This window comes from Mangifera indica, chromosome 18 (assembly GCF_011075055.1).
Source record: "Mangifera indica cultivar Alphonso chromosome 18, CATAS_Mindica_2.1, whole genome shotgun sequence".
Classification (NCBI taxonomy): Eukaryota; Viridiplantae; Streptophyta; class Magnoliopsida; order Sapindales; family Anacardiaceae; genus Mangifera; species Mangifera indica.
Genome location: NC_058154.1, coordinates 593,817 through 604,831, shown reverse-complemented (window position 1 = coordinate 604,831; position 11,015 = coordinate 593,817). Strand labels below are relative to the sequence as shown.

General features: G+C 34.0%; 1 protein-coding gene across 1 annotated transcript; it reads left to right on the top strand.

Annotated features, from left to right (window-relative positions):
• The first annotated feature begins 4,399 nt into the window (after positions 1-4,399).
• On the top strand, positions 4,400-10,235 carry LOC123201605 (calcium-transporting ATPase 4, endoplasmic reticulum-type-like). Its single transcript, XM_044617178.1, has 8 exons — positions 4,400-6,008; positions 6,380-6,452; positions 6,561-6,682; positions 7,265-7,546; positions 7,644-8,021; positions 8,371-8,480; positions 9,114-9,342; positions 9,425-10,235. Exons 1-8 carry the CDS (start codon positions 4,593-4,595, stop codon positions 10,004-10,006), a joined length of 3,192 nt encoding a protein of 1,063 aa, XP_044473113.1. The 5' UTR covers positions 4,400-4,592; the 3' UTR covers positions 10,007-10,235.
• Positions 10,236-11,015: the final 780 nt, after the last annotated feature.

Here is an 11,015-nt window from a genome sequence, read left to right as displayed (position 1 = left end):
GAGTGCTAGTAAGGTTAGTAGTTAACCTTGAAGTAGTTTGATCTAAGAGTAGGTTTCAGAGAGGGAATCGGCCATGTCATGACGGTTTGGTCTACAAGTTTGAACCATGACCAAGTTTGATAGAATCCTTGACAGATGGACAAGGATAGGCATGAGATGAAGGCGCGAAAGGCTGGTGTGGCAACCAGTGGTTGGGACAAGGCATTGGGCTGAGAGTAAAAAAATAAACCTGAGGGGGAAATGTTAAGTTTTCAAAACTTATGTTGAAAAAAAAAATTAATTTTTAAAATTTATGTGAAGAAATGAGATAAAATTTTATTTTTTTAAATGATAATTATATTCATAAGTTTAACAAATTTTTCTAAAAATAATAATTGATGATTGAATATTTAAATTTTTGAAAATCACCATGTAAGAGTTGACAATAAACTAAACTTCAGGTAAGAACAAGTCTTTTGGGCTGTAAAATATGGACAGATTTAGGGCTGGATTCGAGCTGAGCTAGCTCGAGCTCGAGCTTGGCTCGGCTCGGTTCGAGCCCGAAACAAGCCGGGCTCTGCTCGGCTCGATCGAGCTCGAGCTAGCTCGGGTTGGCTTAGTAATTTTTTTTTAAAATTTTTTATACAAAACGACGTCGTTTTGATCTATATATATTTACAAAACGGTGTCGTTTTGATATGAAAAACGAGCCGAACCGAGCCATAAACGAGCCAAGCCAAAAACGAGCCGAACTCGAGCCGGCCATAAAAAAACCGAGCCGAGCCCAAGCTGGCTGCGAGCCGAGCTCGGCTCGGCTCGAATCCAGCCCTGGACAGATTCTGTTGATGTTAACTGGAAGCACGACTAATAAAATACCTTGGACTTACTGATTTTTGAAGTTCAGATTAGATTCTTATCTGCCTTTCCCTCAATGAACCATCGTTTGACCTTCTCAATTCCCACGTTGGTCGGCAGCCGCTAGAAACAACTGAGGATGTTGACGACTGCTTATGCTGCAATGAGATTGATGAGAGACAATAAAATGCAACTAGTAGTTTGAATAATAAAAATAAGATTAATCAAATTAAAAAATGAGTTCTACCCATGACTGAACTTATAATTTTACCTTCTGGTTGTGATTAATCCAACCCTTCTTTAACCAAAAACCAAAAAGCACCTTTCAGCCTCCTTTCGTCGCTATCAAAGGTTGGTAATCGGTGTCATGCGGCACGGCGGAAATTTTTTAAGGGGCTTCAGATTGTATGTGCAATCGCCGATTCAACCTACCACAACAAATTAAATAGTATAAAAATCTTCTACTTTCAAACTAGAGACCTTTTGCTATAAACACCCACCTCCATTTACTTATCTCTATGCGTCTCTGGCATAGATATAAGTTATTCACCTCATCAACTTTTTGATAGGAGGAATTCGGCTTATAAATTTAAAGAATATATTATTAAAGCATTTACTGTTGAAAAATTTTCAGCTTACACTGTTTAAAAGCATGACCTGTCTTTATTGGCCACCAATAACAGCACAGAAGTATTTTTTTTAATTTTTAATTATAATTATAATTAATATCTTCTTTTAAAAGATAATAAATTATTTCTAATATTATTTAAATATTTAATAAAATATTTAAAATTAAGTATACGTAATTTTATTTTAAAAAAAAAAGTAAACCAAAAGAAATATTCAAATTTTCCAGGTAATGCCTTTCCCACGTAATTTGATTGTTTTGTTAATTTAAAATTGCCTCCATAGCGTAGGGGTAAGCATCATCATCCATCCCCAGACTTCTAAGCCATTTATCAATTAAATAAAGACTTGACTTCTTTCGTTGCGTAGGAGTTTTCATTAAAAATTTATGAAAAAGACTAGAGAAAATTCCTACGAAACTTCCTATAGTTGAAACTTGAGGCAAAGATAGCTGGAAAATTTTGCGTTTACTTGCATTTCACATCTTCTAACTAATTGTACTGAGCTAGTGTACTACAGACGTTCAAAACTACGACCAATTGCATTCAACTTCCAGCCATAGCTCATAATTTTTTTATTACTTAATTTAATTTCTAAAATGCCGATTAAGTAATGTATTATTGAGATTTGAAAATCCGGATGATTTACCTTTTGCAGAAAGTTACCTTAGCAGAAGAGCTCCAGATCTTTTTTCTCCAGCTCTTCTGCGTTCATTTTTCATTTTTGAAGTTCAGTCTCCTTCTTCAACCGTCAAAAGTCTTACAGATCAAAGCTTGAAAAGACAAAAAAACAGTAAAAACTTTGAAAACTAACAGTAATGAGCTCATCTTACTTGGAGAAGACGCTGTAGCCGCTTGGCGTTTGGCAGCTTTCTGTTTGGTTTGAGCTCCACAAGCATTTTAAAAATATTGTTAATAAATAAATAAACCAACAATTATTGAATTTATAGGTAAAGTCCAGCTTTCATATCATGTTCCAAGGATTTTCCAATTTTACAAAGTGTTTTCTTGCATGAATGGAATGAAATTTCTTTGTATATTTAAAAATATTTTACCATAAAGTAATATAATAACGCAATTACTTTGTTCTTGCATTTTAATTAAATATGAATAATGTTACCATCAACTATCAATTGATAATTGGATTAGATTTGTAATTCTGAAAAAGCTTGCTTGACGTGTTTATACATGCATTCGAATAATTAATTGAAAAAAAATATAGAAAACAATAATAATTTATAAATTAATAAAAATTGATTTATAATTATATAACAAAATTTAAGATAAGAAATTAAGAATAAAACAAATATTAATTTGAGGTTTTAACTCTAATTACGAGTATTTTATAATACGATATGATATTATAAAAGTGTAAAATGATACATATCATAAAATGTATCGAATTAATATAATAAAATGAATATATTATATAATATGATATGATATTTATTATCAATATAAATTAATATACTTTTTATAAAAAATAATAATATAATAAAAATTTATATGAAAAATTTTAAATTTTTAACAGTGATTTTAATATATTTTTTTAAATAATAACGTGTCAATTAAAATTTTTTATTATTTTATTTTTTTAAATTTGTATTATATGATATGATATGATACTTACTATATGATATAAAAAATTAAAATTTTAATATACAATATAATACACGATTTAATTATCACAATTTTAGCTATATTTGTATAAAATTATTTAATCTAATTAAAAAATAATTATTTTAATTGATTTTTTAAAAAATAAACCCCAAATGAATGATTATACATTTAGTCAAACCAATTATAGACGTCACAATTATATCGTGCGTTAATGTTTGAAGGCCAAAACACATATTCTCACCTAAAGTTTAGTGTAACTTCAAATTCATACTATTAAGTTTTAAAAATTTAAAAATTCACTTATCAATGATTAAAATTAAGAAAAATTGTTAATTTGAAGTGTATAATTATTATTTAATATTTAACATTAAAAAATATATAAATTAATCTTTTTTTCTTCTTTAAATTTTAAAAATCAATATTTTTTTTTCAAACTTAAAATATAAAAATTTCACTTTTTCTCTTAAGGTTTAGTTTTTTTTTTCCTTTTTTCATGGTCTTTTCTATTGTCGACCTACTTCGACTTCCCACCCATCTTATTCTTTAGTCATCTCTTCCCCTCTTAGCTGACTCGACAATGACAATAAACGACGACTAATGCTTTGATCGAATCAAAGCATGGGTAGTGCACTTTGTCAACCCATGCTTTGATTCAACAATGGTCATCATCGTCTATCTTCTTTGACTCTCATGCCATAAAAAATTATCATTGTCTGAAGCAATTATCAATTCATCCACTACCGTAATTGAGTCAATCAAAGCATTCATCGATTTGATTGAAGCACTGATCATCATTCTTCAAGGAGATTACTAGGGGGTGGAGAGAGCATCGAAAAAAAAAATGGGTGGAAAGTCGAAGTTAGTCTACAACAAAGAAAGCCATCAAAAAAGGAAGGGAAAAAAACTAAACTCTAAGAGGAAAAGTAAAGTTTTTAAATCTCAAACTTGGAGAAAAAATGTTAATTTTATAATTTAAAGGTGGAAAGAAGATTAATTTATATTTTTTAATATTAAATATTAAATGACAATGATGCTCTTTAAATTTAAGATATAAATGTGAATCCGCTAAACCTTGGGTGGGAATATGTCTTTTGGCCAAGTTCGAATAATAATTTGTGCTCACGGAGGGAACAAGCAGCTAAACTAACCGATGAAAACGACACATTACTAATAGAACAAAATAGAAGATCCAATAAAATGACGCCACATCACACGGTACGGTAAATCAAAAATTACAAACCCCGCACTCCATGTCGAAGCTTTTTCTTATAAATAGTGATACTGTCGAGAGAGAAAGACAGCAGCAGCCACTCAAAGAGAGAAAAAAATAGCAGAGACACTGTAACTTAGTGGGAATACCGCTGACCTGGATATGGTTTGCGGGAGACTCCATTTTCCTTGGATTTGGAGTTTGTAGATTTTCTCTCGCTTTTTCTGATCAAACAAACAAACAAACATAATTTTTCTGCTAGAAAATTTGAACCTTCTATTTTCAGTTTCAGTGGATTTTTAATGGGGAGAGGCGGCGAAGGATACGGCAAGGAAGAAACAATTAATTCGAAATCGAACGAGGAGTGTGACCTCTTTCCGGCTTGGTCGAAGGACGTTGAAGAGTGTGAAAAACACTACCAGGTTAGCAGAAGATCGGGAATAAAGCCGGAGGACGTGGAACGGCGTCGTAGGATCTATGGATTAAATGAGCTGGAGGAAAACGAAGGTCCGTCCATATGGAGATTAGTACTCGACCAGTTCAACGATACGCTGGTTCGAATTTTACTCGCCGCGGCGATTGTTTCGTTCGTGCTGGCTTGGTACGACGGCGAAGAAGGCGTTGAAAAGGAAATAACGGCTTTTGTAGAGCCGTTAGTGATTTTCCTTATATTGATTATTAACGCTGTTGTTGGTGTTTGGCAAGAAAATAATGCGGAGAAAGCTTTGGAGGCGCTGAAAGAGATTCAATCAGAGCACGCTACGGTGATTCGTGACTGTAAAAAAATCCACAAGTTGCCGTCTAAGGAGCTTGTACCGGGAGATATCGTGGAGCTCAAGGTTGGTGATAAAGTTCCGGCTGATATGCGTGTTGTGGAGCTGATTAGTTCAACTTTAAGACTTGAACAAGGTTCGTTGACTGGAGAGAGCGAGGCAGTTAATAAAAACAATAAAGTAGTTTCTCCAGATGTTGATATTCAAGGGAAAAAATGCATTCTTTTTGCTGGAACAACAGTTGTGAATGGGAATTGTTTGTGTATGGTCACACAGATTGGCATGGAAACTGAAATTGGGAAAGTGCATAAGCAAATTCATGCGGCTTCAGAGTTTGAAGAAGATACCCCGTTGAAGAAGAAGTTGAATGAATTTGGAGAGGTTTTGACGATGATAATTGGAATTATATGTGTGCTTGTGTGGTTAATTAATGTTAAGTACTTTCTTGAATGGGAGTATGTTAATGGGTGGCCTAGAAATTTCAGGTTTTCATTCGAGAAATGTACTTACTACTTTGAAATAGCTGTTGCCTTGGCTGTGGCTGCAATTCCTGAAGGTTTACCTGCTGTTATTACCACTTGTTTAGCACTTGGTACGCGTATAATGGCTCAGAAGAAAGCGCTTGTGAGAAAGTTGCCAAGCGTTGAGACATTGGGTTGTACGACTGTGATATGTTCTGATAAAACTGGTACTTTGACAACGAATCAGATGGCTGTGTCCAAACTTGTAGCAATGGGCGGTACAGTTGATGAGTTGAGAAGTTTTAAGGTTGAGGGGACTACATATAATCCTTATGATGGATATATACATGATTGGAACCCAGGTCAATTGGATGCTAATCTTCAAATGATAGCCAAGATAGCTGCTGTGTGTAATGATGCTGGTATTGCACGGTCAGATCATAAATTCGTTGCCCATGGAATGCCTACTGAGGCGGCTCTGAAGGTGAGAACATCTAATTTTGGCTATTTCTTTTTAATTTTGTTTGTTCTGTAATGCTTTTGGATGTTTGTATTATTGCATTTTATCGTCTTTGAAGTACACACTTTTGGTGTTTATTCTGTAATTTTATAATTTGTTGAATTGGGCGCACATATTTTTCATGATAAGCTTTTTGGTTCTTCTTGTAATTTATCTTGTGTTCTTGGGATTTTAATCAACTACTACCTTCCTGGTGGATGCAACTTGAAGAGGATTTTATTACTCTACTGGTTTCTCTTCTTTTTCTTCTTATAAATATTTCATCATATAGTATTGATGGAGCCTGCTATGGGGGTTTCTGGATTTTGATTCAATTTGTTTCTTTGTCATTTCAGGTTCTAGTTGAAAAAATGGGTCTCCCAGCAGGGTTTAGTGACGCATCAGCAACTACTGGGGATGACATTCTACGTATGCAAAATACTCCACATACTTTTTCTTTTATTAATTTTCTTTCCTACTAAAATGTTTGACGTGAGAAATTCACATGTTCTGTTTTACTATATCATGTTTCCAAAGGTTGTTGCCGCAAATGGAATGAATATGAAAAAAGGATCGCAACTCTTGAGTTTGATCGTGATAGGAAGTCCATGGGGGTTATTGTCAACTCTCCTTCTGGGAAGAAATCATTGTTGGTGAAGGTGTTCCTTTTCTCTTTCCTCTCCTGAATATGAATGATCAATCATAAAACATATGCCATCATTTTTGAAAATTAGATGTGCATGTATAAATGTTAACTGTTGATATGCACTCTTATAAATGACCAACTGGTGTGCAGTTCTAAACATTTATCTCTTTTTATGGTCAAGGCAGAAAATGCTGTGCTTTTGTATCAAAATAAACCTTAATTGTTCTATTGGATTTCTAGGAAGATGCGAAAATTTAAGTGCTAAGAATGGCAATGTTGACCTGTTGACATGACTGCTCCTTCACACAAGATAAATTTTACAGGCACAGTTTCACTCATTTGGAACTCTTTTTAGTCTTGATAGTCTATAATTCATGACTTTGGTTCTATCTTCTATCAAAATTTTCCTGGTATCCATTTATTAATTGCATGGGTTATTTATCTTTATATATTTTGAATGTTTTCTTGTCTTCCAATATCAAGAGATCAATAGTCCGGTAGATAAAATGCTACTTTGCTCACTGATAACTACTTTTTTCATCTATTCTGTGATAAAGATTGTTTAGAGTTCTAACATGCAGTGCTAATATGTCAGGGTGCTGTGGAAAATTTACTGGAGAGGAGCACCAACATTCAGTTGATTGATGGTTCTGTTGTACCACTAGACCATAAATCAAGGAACGTTATTTTACAAGCCCTTCATGAAATGTCAACTGGTGCATTACGCTGTTTGGGTTTTGCTTACAAAGATGAGCTCCCTGACTTCGAAACCTATGATGGCAGTGAAGATCACCCAGCTCATGTGCTTTTACTTAATCCATCCAACTATGCCTCAATTGAGAGCAAACTTACTTTTGTTGGCTTGGCTGGATTGAGGGTGAGTAATACTATATTTTAGAATATTTTTCACTTATGCAATTATATTTCTGTTTAATGAACTGACTATGGCAATAATTTTTTTCTATTCTTAAAAGGATCCTCCTAGAGTGGAGGTTTCTCAAGCAATTGAGGAGTGCAGAGCAGCTGGAATTCGTGTCATGGTTATTACAGGAGATAACAAGAATACAGCTGAAGCTGTATGTCGTGAAATAGGTGTATTTGACCTTAATGAAGACATTAGTTTGAGAAGTTTAACTGGTAAAGAGTTCATGGAGCTGCACGACAAGAAATCCCATCTAAGACAAAGTGGTGGGCTATTGTTTTCCAGAGCTGAACCAAGGCACAAGCAAGAGATTGTGAGGTTCCTTAAAGAAGATGGGGAGGTGGTTGCCATGACTGGTGATGGAGTGAATGATGCCCCTGCTCTGAAACTGGCAGATATTGGGATTGCCATGGGCATCGCTGGAACAGAGGTAATCAATTATTTTTGTTTGTACAGATTTCATGTGTGTACTTTTTGTGGTACACCTGATTCTAGTAAAAAGATCTTTGAAGAATTCAGTTTTTAAGGTCTAGAACAAGAGAAGGGAGATCAAAATTCTTATTTTTAATTGGATCAGGGGTATAATACCTCATTAAATCTGGAACAGTGTGAGTTATGCAACATGATTTATTTTACCTATCTCCCAGTGGTTTGAGTAGGGGATTGTGAGTGATTTAATATTGTTAATAATTATTCTGTTTACTGCATCCTACTCTATTTATTAGTTTGAACAAGTAATTCATTACTTTTTCACTCATTCTCATCTTTTTTATCTTCAGGTTGCAAAGGAAGCTTCTGATATGGTGTTGGAAGATGATAATTTTAGTACAATCGTTACTGCTGTCACTGAAGGAAGATCCATTTACAGTAACATGAAGGCTTTTATCAGGTTTTTATTTTTACTTTTTTATTTCTCATTCGTGCAGCTTCAATAATAATATGCAAAAGTAAATATGCTTTTATCTTAAAGTTGATGTTCACTGGATCATTGAAGCGAAATAGTGATGACTGATATATGTGGGTTTCAAGACAGAAAATTGCAACAGTTCTGTTGTAACTAGTGGAATGATAGTTAAAATGTTACTATTATTCCTGGCTGATGTTTTCTAAAATTTAGTACTTGGTCTTCTAACTAGTTTGGCTGTAGAATTAGAGTCCAAACTCCTACTTGATGCAAATCTGATAAATGAATTATATATAATTTAAGAATTGATTCATGTTATGGCTTAAATGCGCTTTTTTTTGGAAGCTAATGTCTTCTGTTAATCCTCTGGAGCAGTATAAGTTTCTTCAGGCTAATAATTATGCTGCAGCGATCATGGTGTAAAAGTGTATTTTAGCAAAAATGTCTGTTTGCTCTGTTATTTCCATTGACAGTAATGAGTGGCACCCTCAACTAAATTTTCATATTTATATTTGATTATTTCCTTTAATTACTGTACTCCTATAACTTATTTTTTCCCTTGGAATATTTCTACATACTAAGAGATGGGATTCAACTGAGTCTTTAAATCTATTTCAGGTATATGATATCTTCAAATATTGGAGAGGTTGCCTCTATATTTTTAACAGCAGCTTTAGGTATTCCTGAAGGCCTGATACCTGTCCAGCTTCTGTGGGTAAATCTTGTTACCGATGGACCGCCTGCAACAGCATTGGGATTCAATCCCCCAGATAAAGACATAATGAAGAAGCCTCCTCGTAGAAGCAATGACTCTCTCATTAGTACTTGGATTTTATTGCGCTACATGGTATTTTATCTTCTTCAGTTCCCATATTGGAATTCATTAAAGTTTGCTTGAATTTGCAATTTATCTACTCTTCTCTGCGCAGGTTATTGGATTATATGTTGGAATTGCTACTGTTGGAATTTTCATCATTTGGTATACACATGGTTCTTTCTTGGGCATCGATCTCATCAGGGATGGTCACACCCTTGTCAGTTACTCACAGCTTGCTGATTGGGGTCAGTGCTCATCCTGGGGGAATTTTACGGTTTCATCGTTCACAGCTGGGAATCAGGTCTTCTCATTCATTGATAACCCCTGTGATTATTTCCGTGGCGGGAAAGTAAAAGCAATGACACTCTCCCTTTCTGTGTTGGTTGCCATTGAAATGTTTAATTCCCTCAATGCCCTTTCGGAGGACGGGAGCCTCTTGACAATGCCCCCTTGGGTGAACCCTTGGCTACTAGTGGCAATGTCCTTCTCATTTAGTTTGCACTTCGTGATCCTGTATGTGCCATTCCTTGCTAAAGTTTTCGGCATTGTGCCTCTTAGCTTTAATGAGTGGCTCCTGGTTTTGGCCATTGCATTCCCTGTAATTCTGATCGATGAGGTTCTTAAGCTTGTGGGGAGGTTTACAAGCCAATCTCAAACTTTCCAGGGGAAATCTTCGAAAACGAAATTAGAGTGAGACACGAATCTGAGGTACTGTCTCTTTCTGGCAGTAATTGATAGTATTATCAAATCTCGCCGCGTTTGAAAATATAATTTTGGTTCCTTCTGTAACCCTTCTCCATAATAAAGGAGCTTGTTTGCTTTGTAGAATTTGTATATCGGTTTGTGTAAATCGTAATTTGCATGTATATATGTTGTACTTCCTGATAAATGATATATAATAATGAGGCGACTGGTTGGAGTTATCTTTTATTATTTTGATAGTCTTTTTTTTTTTTTTTTGTAAAATAATAAAATATTTCAACGGTAATTTGACCGGTAATATAAAAATTATTTAAATTATTATTTTATTAAAAGATTAATAACAATTTTATTTTTTGTTATTATTTTATTTTTACTTATTAAATTTTTAGGTTAAAAATGTCTTCAAATTTTAATTAAAATAATAAAAATATAAAAAATATTTTTATACCTATTTAATAATAAATTAACATTATTTTATTATTTCTAATTAAATACGTAATTATTTATATATATTAATTTTAATAAATAAAATCAACTATAATAATAAATTTATACTTAATAACTTATTTTTAGGATAATTTTTTATTTTTATCAATAAAAAAATTATTTAACCAAACGCATTGTGGAAGTTATCAAAATACATAGAACTCTCTCTCTCAACTTTCGTGGTATCGCTGCCATTACGACAATCCTGAATTTCTACCATCTCATTCCTCCTCTTTCCTCTTCCATATCCCATCTCATTCCCCCTCTTTTCCTGGTGGCTGTAATATGTCTTCATGGTTATTTAAAGCAGGGGATCACACTTTGAGTGCGTTAATGTTTCTTCCTTCACGACGCTACCGTAGTCAATGGTCTGCCTCTTATGCCTCTCCTCAAACTCCTCCAGCCTTATATTCAGAGACTTCACCTCGGCAGCAAACCCTAACGTCATGGAGTCTGCGATAGCCTTAAGCTCGAGCTCCCTCAACCGTGAAGACTAAGAATTCACCTCATGCCGT